The sequence below is a fragment of the Mesoplodon bidens genome (assembly GCF_964165515.1).
Source record: "Mesoplodon bidens genome assembly, chromosome: 15".
Lineage (NCBI taxonomy): Eukaryota > Metazoa > Chordata > Mammalia > Artiodactyla > Ziphiidae > Mesoplodon > Mesoplodon bidens.
The window spans coordinates 42152591-42173658 of NC_138171.1; the positions used below are offsets into that span (position 1 = coordinate 42152591).

The 21068-nt window shown below is 47.0% G+C and overlaps 1 protein-coding gene across 1 annotated transcript in view; it reads right to left on the reverse strand.

Annotated features, from left to right (window-relative positions):
* Positions 1 to 5300: 5300 nt before the first annotated feature.
* Positions 5301 to 21068, reverse strand: part of CALN1 (calneuron 1) — a gene marked incomplete at both ends in the record, with an annotated part of 447810 nt that continues 432042 nt past the window's right edge. The window contains 2 exons of the mRNA XM_081255249.1: positions 5301 to 5428; positions 18335 to 18491. Of these exons, the coding sequence (XP_081111375.1) occupies positions 5301 to 5428; positions 18335 to 18491 (285 nt within the window). The remainder of the gene's footprint in view (positions 5429 to 18334; positions 18492 to 21068) is intronic.

Sequence of the window (21068 nt, forward strand, 5' to 3'; positions counted from 1 at the left end):
CCCTTTAAAAACTTTCTTTTTCACTCCCAGGTCCAGGGATGGAGCAACATCGCACTTGAATTTTGCAGTCCCTGGAATATTCCTTCCTAATTAAAGACCCCGAGAAAATTCCAGCCTCTGCATCTGTTTCACTTGGACAATAAAGTCTAACAGTGTGAGAAGCACAGGTTTGAAAGCCAACCCATCAGGCTCAAGGTAAAGAGGTGGATGAGGGCTATGCCCAGCATGGTGGGCCCACTCAACGGATTAGCTACCCAAGGCGGAGGCAGGGGTCAGGATGCTTGGCAAGTCTTTCCCAGTTTCAGAGGACTGTCTATGGGGGACTGGCAGAACCTGATTCTTTGTGACTATATTTCAAGCCAACTGAATCAAATTAATTTTGCCTCCAAGACTTTTTGAGCATTGTTATCATGTCTCTTGAGATCTTATAAAGAGGGTCCCAAATCAGTATTCAATAGAAACGACGGCTGTTTCAATGACCATGGACTTGGCAAGGAGCATAGGATACTAAGAGAAATGCTTGGCTGGTTTGAGTGCCTGACCTTTTCCTTCTAAACCAAGTGTCTATGACAAGGCCACATAATGGAGGACAGTCCCCTGAGTGACTTAGTCAAAGGAAGTAAGAAGTGAAGCTGAACGGTTCTGACATTTAAATTGTCATGGAGACAGAGTGCTTAAAGGCAGCCTGAACCTCCCTCCATTTTGCCATTGCTTTAAATAATTCAAATTGAAAACCCTAGCTGCGGAATAATGCTTCTTTTCTGTTTCTGATGGATTTTTTTTTTTCCCCTTCTGGGGGGAGTTGAGGCGGTCTGGGACGATAGCTATGGCAACACCTTTAGGTTATGGAGGCTTAGCCCTGGGAGGATCACAGAAGAGGCCAATGAGAAATCTCTGATCTGAGGTCATTTCAGATAGATGTTCTCCAGGGAAGACGGCTCCGCAGTCCGCCTTGTGACACAACCAGTATATGCCAAAGTCTAGAAGCTTAAGTCTATCTGTATCGTCATGGCATTATAGAAAAGGGGGCCCCTCCTTTTTGCAGTGGGGTTCCAGACCTTTTGTATATCTTAGTGGAATAGAATGAATAACATGACCACTACGGGCTTTTGGAGAAATAGTGCAGTAAAATGACCCAATATGCTTTGAGACCTCCAGCTGGAAGGAGCAGAACTCGGCAGCTTCAGCAGGCATGGAGAGCAAGAGCACAGCGGAACGGGGCTTTACAGTGTGCGACCACACAAGGCCATGCCCGCCCAGCTGAGGAGCCTGGCGGTCACACCTTACTTTTCTGGTCCTGCCCTCATACGGTCCCAGGGAGGCTGCTAGCTATGGGTTAAGAGCAAAACTCTCTTTGATTTATGACCTGAGTCTGGACTGAACCTAGAGAAGGCATTTGGCATAAAAGATACATTTCTCTCCCAGGCGTCCGATATATTGTTTTGTGATTCTGTGGATGGGAGGCTGGGATGGGGGCATGATCATCAAAATGAGCTTGCCATCTTTCATTAGGTTCTTTCGGCTAACTGCAGAGAGGAGACCATTTGTCAGGTGAAAATTGAGACAGGAAGCAGGTATCAAGAAAGAAGACGCGTCGTGCACATCTTGCTCTCTGCAAATAAAACACCTAGAAATGCTGGAAACCACTGGCTTGCCGGAGACCACATGTAAACCTCAGTTCACTTTAGTTCACATTTCTGGCTTGTGGGAGAGCTTCTCAACAGGCAAACAGATGCTTTAAAGACTGGGGCTTAAAATATTTTTTGTCTTCCAGATGGCATTTCTGCCTTTTTGCCCAGATTAAGGGGTCTTTGCTCTGGGCTCTGGGAAGTGGGGAGGGTACCACCCGGCTCACAGGTAGCTCCTGTTCTCCTGAGCAAATGGAAGGACAGGTCCAAACAGAAGAGGCAAAGGCAGAGAAATGACCAGATCCTTTGAGGCTAATTTCTCCCACCAACGGGCTACAGATTCAGGGAGTCAGGCTGCAAGCAGGCAGAACCCAAGTGTTTGTTCTTTAAGGAAATGTTCCCTATTTTTGTGTGCCTTGGCAAACTCTGGGTGGAATGCAAGGGTTGCCATGGCAACATCTTTTTTTTTTTTTTTAAACACAGATAGGTCATGTGGGACCCACGCACATTCTGGAAGCCACGGTTAATAGTTCCCCTGCTAGGTCCTGTTTGGGGGCTCTGGGAATGATGAGACACTGCTTCTTTGGGGGTCAAAGGGTCAGGGTCTGCACCCCTAATTCCCCAAGCAAAGTGCCTCCCTGATCGTCACTCATGTGGTCAGGGGTGGAGGCAAACTCGGTTTGCCAGTCTCTCAGCCACCCCATAATAGACTCTTAAGTCTATTTGCTGGGAGGACAGCATGAGTGTTGGGTTCCTCCTGCTCAGTTCCTGCAAAGGTCACTTCCAGCCAGGGCCACATGGCACACCGTGGACATGGGGGACCAGGACTTCTAGAGTCTTCATCCGTGAGCACAGTAACTCCCGTGGGGAAGGCACTGGCTGGCCTGGGGCCCTGGAGCAGCACTGGTGCGGACAGAGCTTGGGGGTGGGGGGTGGGAAGTCAGCGTTTTCAGCCCAACACCGTTGACAGACCGTCCAGGCCAAGCTGCCAAGCTACAGGATCTCAGTGCCCGGAGTGTCCGGGGTGCCGTTCGCTCAGGGACGTTCCCACACACTCAGCTCCTGGTGCCGTGTGTGAGGCTACCACGGCAGGAGGTTCACTTCTAGTCCATCAAAGAGAATTCTATGGCTTCTTTCTCACCCTCTCTCCCTAGCAACACCCACAAGGGATGCCTTCTCCTGGGTAGGATGGACTCGGTTCCACGGACTCACTGGGAGAGAGGAAAAGGGTCCTCTTTAGGGAGAGGATGCTGAGGACTTGGTGGGGAACAGGCTGCTGGTGTCTCTTCAGGTTGCCGTTTAATGCACACCCTTGCACAGCAGCTAATTTCTCTACCACTGAAATCTAACCCTCACATCCTTCAAGGTCCCTGCTCCCCAGTAGGAGGCAGGAGAACTTGTAGCCTTTAAAGAAGTACTCATTTTTTTTTGCCCTGAAGTCCAGCATCGCCTGCAGCACTGCCCTCTCACAGGGCGGGGTCCTTTAAGAATCATGCCTGGGGTCTCTAACCAATCTACTTGGGGTCTCTCACACCCCTCCCCAGGAGGACATGGCCAAGTCATTCACGGGGTCCCTCCTACCTAAAGAGAGAGAGCAAACTGCTTTGGGCAGAAACTAATGATAAACTTGTCCTGTGTATCCGTATTCTGCATTTGGACCCGTTCTTGTTCTGAAGCCTGGTCCTGAGGGACCGAGGTGAGTCAGGTGAGAGGGGAGAGAGGAGAGATAGACAGATGTGAAGTGTCTAGCGGGGCAGGGCAGGCTAGAGGGACAGGCAGGCCATTGCCTTACTTGGCCTGGATGTGTGGGACCCCAGGCATTTTCACAGAGGGACTTGTAACCCCCCAGGTTCCCGGGAGCTTACACCTGCTCCCTCCTCCATACTACAGCTCAAACCCTAGTTTTACTTGTGCTCATCATGGATATTTGCAGTGGGGAAGTTTCTAGAGTTGCTCCCAGGCTGTTGCCCAAAGTGCTTGCAGAGGTGATTTGGAAGAAGACCCCAAACTGAGACCTTGGATGCTCCAAGTCTGAGAAGATCAGAGGGAGAGAGCAGAGAGAGAGGGGAGGCTTGAGGAGGGATTCATAAACACGCACCGCACCCCAAAACCACCCGGCTGCAGCAAGAGAGGAAAGATTCTGGCACCTCCATACTGAACGAAAAGGGAAAAGGGAGAGGGGAATAGCTTGTAGCTTTAAGATGCAATGGAAAGAAAGAAGAGTAAGACAAGTCCCATCACAGAAATAAAGACCTGAGCTTGGAAACGTACAGAGGGAAGAATTACAGCGAAAGGTTACTGGCTAATCAGACTACGCAAGCTTGAATGAATAGCGGCGGTGGATATGGCATCTAGGAAAAGTCAGGAAATCGCAAACTTGAAATGGGGTTGGCTTCAGTTCCCTTCCCCAACAGAAGTATTTTACCTGTCGAGTTGGCTAAGCTTATTAACATCTTTTTGTTTTCTTGTGAAAATGAGTCAGTTGCAGAATCTGACTGCCTGAAGATGTTACATAAAATACAGTGGTTTGATCTTTCCAGCTTGCCGTTTGGGATGGTGTTTCTCTTTCTATCTGGGAAGACAGACTAAGAAAGCAAATTGGAAGATGAGAGAAAGGTGAGATGCACAAGGACCTTAACTTACAGAGGTCTCCCAGCATGGAGATGTGTTTGGACTCTGTTACTCTGGACCACTGGGGCGTGGCTTGCAATACCTCCTCACCACCAGCCTATGTCCCTCCCCATCCCCAAACTACCCACCCCAAAGAGGCAGGGATGTGTGTCGGAGCACAAGCTTCTATCAGCAGTAAAGCAATTAGGGACGATGGATGTCACACATGAAGAAACCCAATATATACGTCTGTCTGTGTGTCTATATGATAGAGATGCCCACGGTTATGCTTCTTTTTTTTGTCTAAATGGCAGCACAGGCGGCAAAGCTGGGAGAAAGGCTCTCTGCAGATTCCAAAATGCTGGTGCGCGATGGGCTCTAGGAACAGAAAGCCAAGTGCCGACGGAACCCGAGAGCTCCCCAACTCTGCCAACAAGAGTCCTGTAGAAAAGGCAGTAGAACAGAAGCGAAGGGGGTGCAACTTGCAGACCGCTGGGCGCTGCACCCCATTCGATGGCTTTCCCCTCATGCCTTGCCGGGGGGCCTCCACTAGGTTGGGGAAGGAAGCCAAGGTAGGACGGGAAGCCCCCACTTCTGCAGCAACTCAGAAGTCAGCTTCTTGGCACTGAGGGTTGCCCTGGGGTGGGGGAGGGAGGGAGTCTCCAGTTGACCCCTGGGTTGAAAGAACAGGGCGCGGAGGTGATTGCGTGTTCCGTCTCTCTCTTGCTGCCTTACACCGCCAACCTGGATGGTCATGGGAATTCCGAGATGAAAATGAACTCTTTAGAGTTCCTACAGGCGGTCGAAGCGATCATCTGGAACTCCTGGCTATTTATTGCATTAGGAAACAAGACCATTAAAGCATTGAAGACAGCCCTTTTGTGTACCTGCCAAGGGGATGAAGTGGGTTTGCAACAACACGGGTTGCACTGCAACCTTGGGTTCTTTGCTGGACTGTGCTGCGTCTGCACCGTCCGTATCTGCTTTTTTTTGTGGAGGAAGAGTCTGCCCGCGGGGCAAGCACATGCGCGTGAGCCAGGAACGCAGCTGCTGGGGAGGCCGCTACTCCATGCCGCTCCGGAGGATCTGGTTGGCCGCGATCAGCATGACGCTTATGATGAAGGCCATGGCAAAGGCGCAGATGAGGCTCTTCCGGACGCAGGTCTGTCTGTTCTGCTTCTGGGAATGCACTGGAGTGGGGTGTAGGGCAGAGGGTCAGGAGGCAGGGAGGGAAGGCAGGGAGGGAAGAGAGAAATGACACAGTGAGACAGATTGCACTTCTTCCTCAACAAGCCCAGGGACCGGTCCACAGGAAGAAGACTGGTCACATCAAGTGAAGCATCTCTAGGTCAGCTCTCGGAAGAGACTGGGCATCCCTGCTCCTGGCAAAGGGTATGAAGTGGCCAGACTTCAAAAATCATGGCAGATGCGATGTTCAGAGTGAGATCTAGGCTTCCAGATGCAATAGCGCTACAGTGATTTCGGAGCGAGGAAATACATCACATTTTCAGCGTGAGTCTCACCAAAGGCATCATCCAGGCCTGGCCATGTCGTTTCTGCAGAAAGCCAGCCTCCCATGTTTGAGGCAGCTGTTACAGACAGAGCGAGGTTCGGATGCATCCCTACAGGACGGGCTGGAAGCCACTTACCTTTCCCAGGACTGTTCTTGGGTAGCTGCCAGTTGAAATGACTCTAAGGGACTTCTGGCATTATGGCAGATACGCACAGCAGTGGTTCGAGCGCGGGGTCCCTGGGTAAGCTACATCGCAGCACCAAGAACTTATTAAAAAGGCAGATTCTCAGGCCAGCCCCTGCTCCCTGCCGATCTGTTGAATGGGGGACTCTGGCCAGTGATCTCCCGAGTTTAACTAGGTGATCGTGGTGCCTGCTGAAATCTGGGTTGTGGAGACCACGTGAGCTGTGGATAGGACCCACGTGAAGCAAGGGGGTGCAGAATCCTCTCAGGCTTTTCGGAGGCAGGGTGTCCCTGCCCCCAGATCCTGAGGCCCCAAGGGTCTGACCTTGAGTCCTGGGGTGGCGCTGTCTTAATCCTTTTGTTGGGCCAGGTCTTGAGTCACCATTTTTATAAGGCCCACGAGAAACCATTAGTTGGTCTCGATCAGAAGGCGTTAACTAGTGGGTTAGGAATATGGGCCAGAAATAGGGAAATGGAAATAACAAGAAAGGAAAAGCTTTGATGAAAGAACAGACTCTCTCCTCCAGGCATTGCTTCCCATGCCAGAATTTCTTTTCCTTCTCTTTCCTCTTTTTGTCTACACCTCCTTCCCTGTCCATCCTGGTCCCGCAGTAAGCTTTACACACAGTTTACCACTTAGCTTGTGGAAGAAATCCCTTCCTGGGAGGCTGGCGGGAGGTGACCTACACCAGGGCTACTCGCTGGACCAGCTGCCTCGGCACCATCTGGGAGTCTGATGTCAATGCGAATTCTCCCACCCCATCACAGAATGACTGAATCCAAATCTATGGGGGTGGAGGCCAAGAATGTGTATTTTTAATAAGCTCTGCAGGTGATTAGGGGATCTCTGGGCCCCAGCCCCAGCTTTTTGGTTCAGTACATCTGGGTGGGGCCCAAGAATCTGATAGAGCTTGAGTTGCTGGGGGCAGGAGGGCTGTGTGCGTGTGTAGGTGTGTGTTAGGGACATCGGGGTGTGGGTACTGCAGAAACCCAAGACCAGGACTGAAGAACATTTTCAGATTACCTTCCATTTTGCAAAGGGGTCCTTCTGCTAGACATTCTACTGTACCTTTGCAAACAACCACCAGCTGAGGGAAAGTGGTTTTTCTTTAGGCCAAATTGAGTGAAAAAAGAAAGAAAAGAAGCGTAATTTCCCTTAAAATTACTCTCGGCTGGAAAGAAGACTGGCAAAAGAAAAAGGTCAAGGTAGGGTCCACATGCCTTTAAAAAAAACTAAAAAAAATGTTCAAGTTCACGTCCCTCTCCCCCTTCACACTGAGTGGCTCCTCTAATGCCCTAGAAATAGCAGGGAAGAAGCAGGAAGTGGGTGATGTTTCCAAAGGCAAAGGAGCTTCCCCTGAGACAAGGCTCAGTGGGGCCTCTACAAATTACATCCACCGGAAAGCTTCTCCAGCAAGCCACACTTCACAGATGGCCCAATGCCCCCAGCACAGCTCCCGGCTCCCTCCCCAATACCTGTCGGTTATTTCTGCCTTAGTCTCTTAGGCCTTGTCTTGGTATCTTTAATCCTTCTGGGTCCACTGGGTGGACCCAGTTTTTGGCTCAGTTCTCTACTGCTTGCTCATCCTGTCTGGGTCTTAGAATCTTATAAGTTCTTACCTGGAGGAAGAAAATCTCCTTGGTGCGGAGATGTGCCTGCCCCCAGAAGTGGGCAAATGTAAAAAGTTATATCAGCCATCAGGAAGGAAAAGGGAGGTGGTGTTTGGGAAGGAAAGGACCCAAAGCAGAAAATAAGATGAGGATGTGGAAGCGGTGTATCTAACACTTTCGGAGGACTAGCTAATTTATTCCGGGCAGCTCCTCAGTATAAAAATGCTTCTGAAGGCAGACATCTACCTTCCTATCTTGAGGGCTGGCGAAGGCTTAAGGAAAAGGAAAATTGTGTGATTGGGCTGAGGGAGAAATTTTTTGCTGAAGCCCTTCTTTGTGAAGGACACTCAGAAAACAAGGTTACAGGCAACAGGATTATCCCCCAGGAGAGTGGCTGCACCTTTGATCTAAAAATCCTTCAAAGCAGTAGGAGGGGAGAGATAAGGAAGGAGGAAAGGCCTGGGGACCTAATAGTTTGTAGGTCATGCCAGTCTGGATCCAGACATGAGTACTGTAAGCAGAGTGAAGCTTCCAGCTCTCTCCTGGGTAGTTCTGAAACCCACCATCATTGGAGATTGGAGTCTTTAATTCAGGTTCTGTGCAAGGATGAGAATTCTTTTTTATTTTTTTAACTAATTAATTAATTTATTTATGTTTGGCTGCGTTGGGTCTTCATTTCTGCACACAGGCTTTCTTTAGTTGCGATGAGCGGGGGACTACTCTTCATTGTGGTGCGTGGGCTTCTCATTGCGGTGGCTTCTCTTGTTGCAGAGCACGGGCTCTAGGCACGTGGGCTCAGTAGTTGTGGCGCACGGGCTTAAATGCTCCACGGCATGTGGGATCTTCCTGGACCAGGGCTCGAACCTCTGTCCCCTGCATTGGCCGGCGGATTCTTAACCACTATGCCACCAAGGAAGTCCAGGATGAGAATTCTTTCACATCCAGTTCTGATGTAAGTTGTGTGGCAGAGTGAAGAAGCCAGACACCAATCTGAATCACAATCATCTTATCCCACATTGTAGCTGTGTGAGCTTGGGCAAGCCAAGCTCCCTGGGCCTCAATTTCCCCATCTATAAAATGTGGGTAAATAAGACCTACTTTGTGGTGAGGATTATGAACATAGGAAGGTACTTGAATGTTGTCTGTGCCCCGTGAATGCTAATTCCTATGTGGAAACCTTGAAAAAATTCCCCTTTACTTACTGAGCACCCACCTCAGTGGGCAAGGTACACATATGTGCTTTATAGACGTCCTTGCAGAATTAATAGCGATAGTCCTTTGTGAGTTGGGTGTGTGACCCTCATTTGGTAGGTGAGGGCTCTGAAGCTCGGAGAAGTAGAGTCCAAGGTCCTTTGGCAAATGGTGAAGGTGGGATTTGAACCCCCGTCTGAGTCTAATATCCAGGTTCAAAAGTTCTACACAAACTCTCTCCTGATCTTTTGTTTAGCAATAGAAAGTACAGCCAGAGGAAGATCCAAAAGAAATTGTACTTCAAACACTTGGTGTGGTCGACAGTATAACCCAGCACTAATTAATGTGTTTGTTGATAATAATTTAATGCCTGTCTTTGGCTATCATATATTTGCACTGCACTATATTTTTGTGTATTTATTCATTCTCAGTGTCTACACTTGGTTTCCCCAACAAGATGACAGGTCAGCCCAGGATGAACTGTGAGTTGGAGATATGGCTTCTTCTCTTCACTGCCACTTAGGAAGAGCCCTGGGCAAGAGGCTGAATTTCTCTGAGCCTCAGTTTCTCTCTCTGTAAAAGGAGCTAATGATAATTGTTCTGTTAATTTCAAAAATTATTTCGGAGCTTAACGGGCTCATAAAAAATCAAAAACTATTGTGCAACTGTGACTTGCTAGAGAAATGCAAGGGATCCTTCCTGTATCCCCTGAGGGCTGGAGAAAAGATCTGCTGGTTTTTCTCCTGTTTCCTGCAGCCTCTAGCCCCAGGCTGAGACTACAGCAGATGCCCCCAAAACTTTGCTTTGGTCCCTTCCCTCAATTATTCATCCTGAACTGCAGCCAGACTCGCCTTCCTGGAGTAGTGCTTGGTATGCGTCATCACGCCCTGCAATCTCCCTGAAGGCCCCCCCTTGCTGGGGGAAGCAGTTCTATACAGCTCCTAAGCTCAGCAGGTAGGCAGGACCACAGATCACCTCCTATCCCCTTTGCCCCTCTGTCCCTAGACCACCCGTCCTCCCCTCCCCCAGCAACCTTTGTCTCAGCCAGGCAGCTCTGCTCTCTACCTAAGACTCTGCTGCACGGTTCATACCTTTCCCTCTGTTAAGGGTGTCCACTTACCTTCCCTCTCATTTCTTCCAGGCCTAACCTAAACTTGACTTTCCTATGAGGCTTCTCCTGAACATCTATCGTGCTCTCAAAGGGCCTGATATTTTAATTAAAAAAAATCTAGCTCTTAATATTTATTTACTTTCAATTGAGAAAGAATCCACATACCATAAAATTCACCTTTTTAGGGTATACAATTCAGTGGTATTTAGTACATTCCCAAGGGTTGTGAAACCATCACCACCACCTAATTCTAGAAAGTTCTCATCACCCTAAAAAGAAACCCCATACACATTAGAAGTCACTCCTCATCCCCCTCTCTCCCCAGCCCCTGGTAATCATTAATCTACTTTCTGTCTCTATGGATTTGCCTATTCTGGGCATTTCATATACATGGCATCATACACTATGTGAACTTTTGTGTCTGGCTTCTTTCACTTAACATAATCTTTCCCAGGTTCATCCATGCTGTAGCATGTGTGGGCACTTCATTCCTTTTTGTGGCTGAATAATATTCCATTGAATGGACGTACCACTTTCTGTTTATCCATTCACCAACTGATGGACATTTGGGTTGTTTCTACTTTTTTGGCTATTATAAATAATGCTGCTATGAACGTCCATGTACAAGTGTTTGTGTGGACGTGTTTTCAGTTCCCTTGGGTACAAATCTAGGAGCCACATTGCTGGGTCATATGGTAACTCTATGTTTAACTTGTCAAGGAACCTATTCCTTTTTGGATCTTATTGAACACTGAAAATGGCAAGAATACATCATGCTATTGGTGATCTTTTCTATGTCTTTATTCCCAGTAGATGTTGATATCTTTCTACATAGTACTTGTCACAGTAGGAGTCCAGAAAGTACATGAGGATGAAATGTGAGTTAGGGGAGGCTGACACAGGAGGATACAGAAGTGAGGTTTCCTGTTTTCTTAAAAGCTCATTAGCGAGTCCGTGCACCAGCAGACTCCTGGCTGCTGTGACAGGACCTGGGTTTGTAAGCTCTAGTGACAGCCTGCTCCTTCCCCTTCTTATTTTGACAGAGATTCACATGGCTCTGCTCGGCAAATGCCAGGCAGTGGCTCTCGAATTTTTTCCCGGAGACAGGAGTCTACATGGATTTTGCCATTGACCAGCTGGGTGAGCCTATGTAGAATGGGTTCATAATCCTTCTGGCTTCAATCTTCAGGGGCACTGGCTGCCAAATAAGGCAAATCAGAATCATAACAATTCTGACTAATTGCCTTAACACAGATGTACGTAAGTGATGTTCCTGGCAGGGAGTTTGGGGCTCAGGAAATGGTAAAACAATATAAAACCCAGCTCAGGTGATTCTAACAATTAGCCAGATCTACTAGGTCTGGGAGCTAGAGTTCTGTGATCCTTCCAGGTCTGACACTTTATGATTATATGAAATTGGATAGTTCCATCACCTAAGGTGGAGTTAATTAAGAGTTTGTGAAAGAGATTTTTCATCAGTGATAACAGAGTGTCCAGGCATCCACGTAAGACCTGAAGTTAGAAGTGGAGGATGTGGTCTCTAAGGGAACAGGTGATGCTTTTGTAGGAGGAAGACAGGCCACCTGTACTTGTGTGGGTATGAGCTGGCCCTTCGTCACCACAAAATCATCTTGGGTTTCCGGATGTCAGACAGCTGTGTCTGGCTTTGAGGGTCCTGCAAGGCTCCCTGGCATGGTGTGGCCAGGTGTTATTTTGGTCTTTCCAGCCATCCTTCCCCTTCATGTAACAAAATTCATCTTTTGGTTTGGGGATCTGTGCCTCTCCACTTGGTGGAACTCTCAATCCAGGGCCTCACCTTTCCCCTAGTAACAAACCACATTGGCCAGTAGAGTACCCTAAGCTCTTGGCTTGTCCAGAGGTTGGCACACCGGCCAAGCACATTTGGAGCCCCTTCTTGGAATGGAGCTGAATCTCGAGAGAGAGAATCCTGTTGACCTTGGGGAGAGAGGGCCTGCCCAAGAATGATGCCAACAGAGAGGAAAGGACGGAGAGAATGAGAGCAAGGTGGGGCAGGGAGAGAATGTTGCTTGAGCTCTTTGGGTTCAAGTCAACCAAAGCTCATCCCTTTGGCTTCTCCTATTATTTGAGCCAGTGCTTTTTAGTTTAATGGGGTGTGGATTGAGTTTCTCTTACTTGAAGCCAAAAGAGTCTTGACCAATACTCTTGGGAACTCCAACGTTGGCAAGGACTTAACTTTAGGGATGAAATGTGTCAAGAGGATGGTTCAAGCCCTGTAAATTTGGTCCCTGCACCATCTTTCAAAGATGTGGTGTTCCAGCAGTACATACTCTGCAATGTCTCCAGGTAAAAAGTAACAATAAGAAGAGAACTGGGACCAGGGACCGGCCAGTTTTGTTTTTTTGTTTGTTATGATTGCTTACTAATGTGTTAAGCGTTGTACTAAATCTTCTCACGTGTTATCCCATTTAATCCTCATAACAACCATATGAGGTAGGTCATGATAAGATTCCCATTTCACAGATGAAAAAATCTTAGGCTCTTAATATTTATTTAAGTGCCTTACTCAAATGACCTATAGGTGGTGAGGCAGGATTTTAAGCCAGCCCTGTCCAGAGTGCAGAGCTGGAGTTCTTAGCTATCATGCCTATAGCTCTCCAGGTCTCTATCTTATATTTCAGAATCTCTTCACTCCTCACTCATGGCTCCAGAAAACTTTCCTACAGGTTTGCTTTGATAGGTCCCCAACTAGAAGAAGAAAAATCCTTTTTTGTCCGAAGCCCCAACTTTCTTTCAAACTGTCTCCTGTCTCACCACCTGCCATGGACTTCACCTATGCCTTAACCTCCTACATCTGCCCCAGGAGAACAGGTTTTATTTCAGGAAAGTCACGGCATCAGGTGAGCTGGGAGCAGATGGTGTGGATGACACATCATGCCCTTTTCAGTTGAATGGGCATGAAATGCCCAAGGTGTACGGCCAGGTGGTGAGCCAGGTCTCCCAATCCAGGTGTGCATTTGACATCCCGACAGAAACATTGCAACTTCAGCAGGGATGGCTTGAGTTGGAGCTCTGAGACATGGCTACAAAATTCTTTCTCACCTTCCAAGGAGCCCAGAAATATTTGAATCTAGATACGACCACTGTTGTCCAATCTTTGCATCATCAGACAAATGAAAAAAATAAGGCTCAGAGAGTTTTAAAATAAGTTCCCATGGTCACACAGCTAGTCTACACAGGGCAGGGAACAGAACCCACATGACTGCACAGGGATGCTTTGGGGGCTACCTGGCCTGGGTCACCCCTCTGACATTTGTTTCTCTTGTCCATCATACTGAATGGTACAGAGTAGCTATGCTGTGTCTTTCACAGAAACTATTTATTCCCCGGTTGATGATTTTTGCTTGATTTCCCTCTCCCGTGCATGTTGTCAGAATGCCTACAAAACCCTGACAGCTGGTATTCCATTTAGGGACAAGACTTGGGGGACGCATCTTGAAAGGGCTCACACACAGATCTTGCCGCATGTCTACTTGACTTCCAAATATAATGTGATTTCACTGGCGACGAAATGGAAAAGGAGTGAGGATGATGAAGAGTCATTCTGTAAAGAGTCTTTGAAACGCCTAAGCTCGGGGAAATGACCCAGGGCCGCTAAATGGGAGCCAGGGCGGGGTTTGGTCAGGTGGACCTAGATTTGAAGCCTTACTCGCAGTTTGACTTTGGACAAATGACTCCATCTTGCTGAGCCTCAGTTTCCTCATCTGTCCCATAGGAACCACAGAACTGATCCCTCAGGCCGTGCCGACAGGTCGGTCTAATGTGTTAACAAATGACCAGCACTTGGCAAGCGTGCCAGACAGCTTTCCCTTATCCCTTTCCTCCTGGACTTAGTATATAACATAATTTATCATAAGAACACTTAATAAGGATCTGGTGACAGGCAAATAGATGATTCAATCCCAAGACCACTAAATTTCATAGATGTCAGTGACTGGAACCAAATAATAAAATGTGAAATTCGTCTCTCAGTGTCACTGAGCTTGTGTTCTCCAAAATCAAAACAGCTGGTGAGTACAAGTGGCCCAACCGAAGCAAACCAGCTTAAACCTCTCTTATTTAGCATGGATGGTGATTGGGCATTGTGGGTAGTCACGTAATCTTGTATCTGACCCATTTGATAAGACATTAGTACATCAGGCATAATCTATCTTAGTAAAGGACTTTAAAAAATGTCTGAGGGATTGGAAGGGTCTGGAAGTCCAACTTTTAGTGAAATATTCTCATTGGATTGGGGACACATAGGCTGCCCACCAGTGGGTAATACCAGAGAGCCCCTGAATTGAGTGGGGTTAAGTGACCTCTTGACCAAAGCACCCAGCACATGGGTGACACCTGGTCAAGTGTCTGACTCAAGTTGATGATTTTCCACTTGGAAACCAGGTGTGAATGAAGGAAAAGTCCACTTCAGAATCCTTGCATTAGATTTTTCTAGAGTCTAGTCTCTTCTCTGCCTTCCCAGGGGCTTCTGTAGGTGACTTCTTTTGGTGCTCTAGGAAAGTGGGTTCTATCCATGGTGTGACACCCCAATTCAGGACTTCCTGAAGAAGTTAGGAAAACTTTCCTTACATGTAACTTGGAATTTCATCCTGTTTCCCCTTGTCCTTTCCTTGGGAGAAGATGGAAAATGTAATGCTTACCTATGATCACGGAGCCCTACGTACCATAAAGATTAGGCAGATCAGACTGTGTGAGAAGCTCTGTGTATGTGTGTGTGTTGTTTGTATTGACCTAAAAATCCAATAAATAAAACAAAATCAAGGCAAAATGAAAACTAAAAAGAGGACAAAAAACCCCTCAAACCTCTCCCATCAGGGGTACCACACCCTTTGGACCCCTGGCCTATTTCTCCGTTCTTTATTCTTCCATTCATGTGGAAGGAATAATCAATACTTCCTGACTTAACGGACAGAATCCCAACACCTTTGTGAAAGTATCAGACCCAAGATTTATAAAAGTGAAAAATATACTCATTGACATAAAATGATGCTGATGGCCTTTGGAAGCCCTCCTGTTAATTTCTAACGGACACACACTGCAGCATTTTCAAACCTTTGCCTCACTCCAGAAGCTCCAGCTTTGCTGAACTCAAAGACATCTGACGTGGGCTTCTTCAAATTCTGACTCTGCTACAAAATGCCTGTTTCACTGACTATCTCCTCCTTCTTTGCTCAGAAACCGATGTGCCCTTTCACTTTTTTAAGGCAAAGACTTCTTTGCCTTAAAAATCTTTAGGTGTAATAGGTCCTTACACCTTGATTCCTTCCTCTGACACCAAATAGAGCAGAATTTCCAAGCGCCATGGATCATCCAGCTTTATAGGCGACCTAATCAGCATGGGAACATATTTGCTGCAGCAAAGCTCTCAGAAGAGCAGGAGAGAGCTTCCTGAGTGGGGAGCAGAAAAAGTGGAGGTGGCCTGATGGGGGCTCTGGGGCCTGGGGGAAATGTCCCAGCTCCCGTCCCCCCATCGGTCATTTGGGGTTGCAGAGAAGGTAAAATTTGGAGAGATAAGAGTTCCATTGCTGGGACTTCCTGGGTGGTCCAATGGTGAAGACTCTGCACTTCCACTGCGGGGGTGGGGGGTTTGATCCCTGGTCGGAGAACTAAGGTCCCGCATGCCTCGTGGTGCGTAGCCAAAAAAAAGAAAAAAAAGTTCCATCATTGAAAGAAAGAAAGGCAATCACCTTGTCCCTACAGAGTTAGATGCTGAATTTACCAAGATGCGGGGTGGTGCCAGCTGATAGGTGGGAGGGGGATTCTGAAATGTCAGCAAGACCTTGGCTGAAGTGGCTGGACAGGCGAGGGGGCAGCCTGGGTCAAGGGCGAGAGCAGACAGGAAGGAGTTGGTCACTGGGGCGATGGGGCAGCCAAACAGCTGGAGGCCGAGAAGATTTAGGAAGCACAAGCCATGCACCTACGCCATCAGACTTCGGTAGATGCAGGGAGAGGCTCAAACTGCCAGCAGGTCCCTGTTTGTGGGCAGCAGGCATGGGGGAAAGATGGAAGGGAGAAGGCCAAGGTCACCACAAGGTCTCAAATGGACTCTCTCAGTCCTAGGGCACCAGGGTGAATTCTGTGTCTGTGTGTCCATCTCTTCCCAGACTCCTTTGCCCTGAGTAAAATCAGGGAGCCCCTTTCCTGAATCTGGAGAGAGCTGTGAGCATTAAAATACATGCACTGGTGACTTTGGTCATATCCGAGATGGGAAAAATCTTACACCTAAATGCAAACACAATGACGTTGTGTTTGGGGCCAAAAAGCGCTGACGTATTTTAAAAACCCTCTCTGACATGAAAATATGTAAAAGGGATTATGTAATCAAGCTCACAAGGTCATTCAAGAAATCAAGGTGTGAATTACAAATAATATTCCTTTTATTAAATAAGATCATGACTTTTAAAGCACAGTGCCTGGCCCTTATCAATCACCCCCAAACGGTAAGTGTTGCTAATGCTATATGTACTAATCATTAAAGCAGACCCAGGAAGACTTCTATTTGGAAACCCCTAAGTCAGCTATTTATTTTATTAATAGATGAGCTTTTGAGTAATAAAAAGACAGTGCTTAGAGTTCAGACTATTTCCCAGGGCAGTCTGACCTTTCTGAAAGTACTAAGACTTGTGACATTTCTCTGAATAAAGTATCAATCCATGAACATAGGTTCTTGTGGAAAATGCAGTGCTCAGAAATACTCTTCCTACTCATTTCAAGAGTGTGTCTGACGGCAGGGTGACTAGAGCCCCCAAATACTTCTACTGTTTGAGCACTGAGTCTGTCAGCTAAAATAAAGATGGAACAGAGAAGCCAGTTGCCCAAATTTTAATCCAATCCCTGCCCTCTTCACCTGTCTTCGTCCTCCCAATTCCCCTGCCTGCCCGGCTGCAGATGGAATTGGCTATGACCTTCCCGCCCTTGTGTGGTCCGTGTGGCTCCAACTCCAAACGCAGACATTGATGCTATGGTCCAAGTCCCAAGCAGGGCAGCCAAGGCACCTTCTGGACCACAGCTGGGTTTTGTTTGCTGTACACAGCACTTTTGAAAATTTTCACTGTGAACACCTTTACAAGGAGGCATTGCTGTCAAGTTTACCCCAGTCCCACCACTCCTTATTTCCCTGACTTGAGTTAATTTTGTCACCTCGGGGTATAAGCCACCTCCCGTTTCCTGTAGCAGTTCAGCCCTCACAGGGCCCACGGGCGCCCAGGTCTGGATGTACCACTGTGTCCACCTAGACAAGCTCAGCCCCATGGTGTCTGCCTGTTGTGGGCCTCGGCTGGTTCTAACACAGCAGCTCCAAAACCAAAGAACCAAATTCCATTCTGGTGTCTATGTGACAGCTTACCATCTGTACACATTGGCTTGTTGTAATGTTCAGAAAAAAAGAACCGAAAAAAATAGTAGACCTTTTAAAAAAGTCTCAACCTTAAATAAGTTAAAAATTGCCCGTAGCCTGCTATGCTGTTTTAAGGTAATTAAAAAAAACTTCTGTACATCAGAGCTGTTAAAGCAGCTCTGATTTTCAAAGTTGGAAAGAGGGATTCAATGACTTAACTTCCCTGGAACTCTCTACTGATTAAGGAATAAGGTAGCCTTTTTATTTTTATTTTTTTAGCTTTCCTTTGTGAGTCCAAGAAAAATGACCTCTCACGGGTCTCTTTTTTGGCCCCAGGAGAACCTTATTTTCTTGGTGAAGTTCATGAGAGTTTTTTCATGAGCAGGGCTTTTGTTGGCCAGTGTATTCAGAGAGCACAGAACAGAGGTAATTCATTCATTCCTAAGGATCCTGTGAGAAGTAGGTGTAATTATCCTGATGTTTATAGGTGAGGAAACTCATTCAGAGAAGATACACCCCTTGCCCAAGGTCACACAATTAGCCACTGGACTTGACCCAGGTTTGCAGACAGCTCAAACAGGCTCCTTACATCATCCCACGCAGCCCCCACTAAATAAAGGCCAACACCACAAAGCCACTCATCAAGTCACAGACCTCAGGGTCACTGGAGGAAGGAAGGGTCAATACAGGTCTTGCAAAAAGGCAGAGTTGGGGGAAAAAAATAGAAAAAAAAAAAGAAACCTGGGCTTCCCTGGTGGCGCAGTGGTTGAGAGTCCGCCTGCCGATGCAGGGGACATGGGTTCGTGCCCCGGTCCGGGAAGATCCCACATGCCGCGGAGCGGCTGGGCCCGTGAGCCACAGCCGCTGAGCCTGCGCGTCCAGAGCCTGTGCTCCACAACAGTGAGAGGCCCGCGTACCGCAAAAAAAAAAAAAAAAAAAAAAGAAACCTACTACATCTTGGCAAAAAGGATCTTTTAACCTCGGTCCTGGATTTGTGGCTTCCGTCCAAGGCCACTTCGGCCCAAGAGACTGTAAACACATTTTTCATACAGAGGATGTGGAAGGGCTGGCCTATCCCAGACCGGGCAGAGAGCAGAAGCAGAGGTACCTACCGCCCTCAAACTCCGTCTGGCAGTTCCCCGAGGTCTCATTCAGGCTCTCTTCCTCGTTGATGATGATGTTCTCAATGTCCTTCATCGTTAAGTGGTCCCGGAAGGCGTGATAGAGGATGTGCTTCAGCTCTTCCAGAGTTATCCTCTGCATGTCGAACTGTGGAGATAAAGAGGAGTGAGAGGGGGACTTCCCTGGTGGCGCAGTGGTTAAGAATCCGCCTGCCAATGCGGGGGACATGGGTTTGAGCCCTGGTCTGGGAAGATCCCACATGCCGTGGAGCAACTAAGCCCGTGAGCCCCCCAACTACTGAGCCTGTGCTCTAGAGCCCACGACCCACAACTACTGAGCCTGCGTGCCACAACTACTGAAGCCCACACGCCTAGAGCCCGTGCTCCGCAACGAGAAGCCACCACAATGAGAAGCCCGTGCACCGCAACGAAGAGTAGACCCCACTCCCTACAACTAGAGAAAAGCCAGCGCGCAGCAACGAAGACCCAACGCAGCCAAAAATCAATCAATCAATCAATTTACAAAAAAAAGAGAGGAGTGAGAGGGTCTGGGGCACTTGTGGGTGAGAACTCGGCTTGGGGCATGACTAGCAAGCCCTAAGCCTTCCTACAGAGATTTGTCCCAGCTTTTCAAGACATCAGATGAGCAGTTTTCTGCCACGCTCAGCTCCAAGCACATTTGTGAACTTGCAGGAACTTCTTGGGAATTCAAGGAATGAGATTACCCCCCCAGTAGAGAATCTTGGAGAAAAAGATGCCACCTGCTAGTTTGGTTTCCTACTCATCCAGCCATCTGCTGTCACCCCTCCACACCTCATGTACTTTGGAGTGTGTCACACTTCAGACAATGCATATGTCTCTAGAAAGTTTTATATCTTCCAAGAAGCCAGCATGTATCTTGCTCTAACAAGATAAAATGCACGTTCCAAGCCATGTTTATGAGGAAGAACAGCTGAAAAAAGGTGTAGCGTTTCCACTTATGTTCTTCCGCTGTAAGGGGGAAGATTTACTTTTCCACTCCATTTCTACCAGATTTGGTCATGTCACTTTCTTGGCCAATGAAATGTGAGTAGAACTAACATAGGTCACATCGATTAAAATCTTTAAGAGCCACTGTGTGGTTCTAGCCTGTGTCCTTTTCCTTCTCTCTTACAAAGAGGCTGTTCCTTCTGTTGGGGTCCCAGAATGAGGATAAAGTGGAGAAGATACCCCAAAAAGGAAAAGTAATGGGAGTAACAAATGCCCTTCATTGTAGCCATAGAGATTTGGTATAACTTGGTTTAAGTCAACAATATAGAAATTAGTACATGAAATGAAAAGCTACCATAACAAAAATTCTAAAAGATGATGTATGGATTGCAGGGCCAGGAAAATAAGAAAACTGTTATTGGAGGCTGGAAAGATAACAACCCATGTTATGCAGTAGCAAAATATTTGGTAAAGTTGTTGCCTGTGATAACTCAGAGGGCAGATACACATTGAATGGATTTGTGGCTTTAGGTAAAAAGTTTGGGACACAGCAGGCTCTGGTTGCAATTGGTTGCTCATCTACAAGAAAGAGATGAGCTCAGAGTGAACTAAATCAGACAGAGAAAGACAAATACCGTATGATCTCACTTACGTGCGTAATCCACAAACCAACGAACCAACCCGTATTCATGGATCCAGAGAACAGATGGGTAGTTCCAGAGGCAGGGGGGTGGGGAGTGGGTGAAATGGGTGAAGGGGGTCAAAAGTTACAAACTTCCAGTTATAAAATAAGTCCTGCAGATGTAATATCCAGCATGGTGACTATATTTAATAACATTGTATTGTGTATTTGAAAGTTGCTAAGAGAATAGATCTTAAAAGTTCTCACCCAGAAAAATGTGTAACTATGTGTGGTGATGGATGTTAACTAGACCTCCTGTGGCAGGCATTTCACAGTATACACAAATTTCAAATCATTATCTTATACATAGGAAACTGATATAATGTTATATGTTAATTATACTCAGTTTGAAAAATAAGGTGATGAACTCAGGAAAGAATTGATTGTTTTACAAGCCAGGAATAGAGACAACCCCAAAATTTCTGGTCTTGCAGTGTTGAAAGAAGCAATTGTCTCTCATCTCCTACTAGGAGGAGATAAAATTGAGAAATGCTATAAATCACAATCCAAGCCTATTAAAACAAATCAAAATGTCCCTTGTTAAAATCTCTGAATATGTTAGGTGGCTCTCCCAGAAAGCTAGTCATTAAGTTTAGAGAGAGGTATGTCTCAAAAATAATTGTGGATATTAGCAGAAACCAACTGGAGTTAAATAGATTTTTTTAAATGACTAACTTTTGGAGAGAGCCAAGAGCAAACAGCCTGGGGCTAAAAGACTATGACTGTTCAAAACTTAAAATCATCTTTGGGTTCCCAAGCTCCTATGGGTACAAGCCACTTTGAGGATAAGTTACAGAGGCCCCAAGAAGGGTACATTTTCCAATACCCTTGATAGGGATAGAGTAAGATAATTAAATAGTCAGTTTAGAAATCTCACTAGGGGATTAAGACAGAAAAGGAATGTTAAGGGAGTTTGGGAGACTGTTGTAAGCTAATAACCGCTCAAGAAAAGAATCCAGTAACCTAGCAACAATCTACTCTACCTTGAAAGAAGACCAGGTGCATCCAAGTGCCAGACACACTCAAGCCACAAACCCTGATATTTAAAACACAAGACAATAGATAAGAGATGTG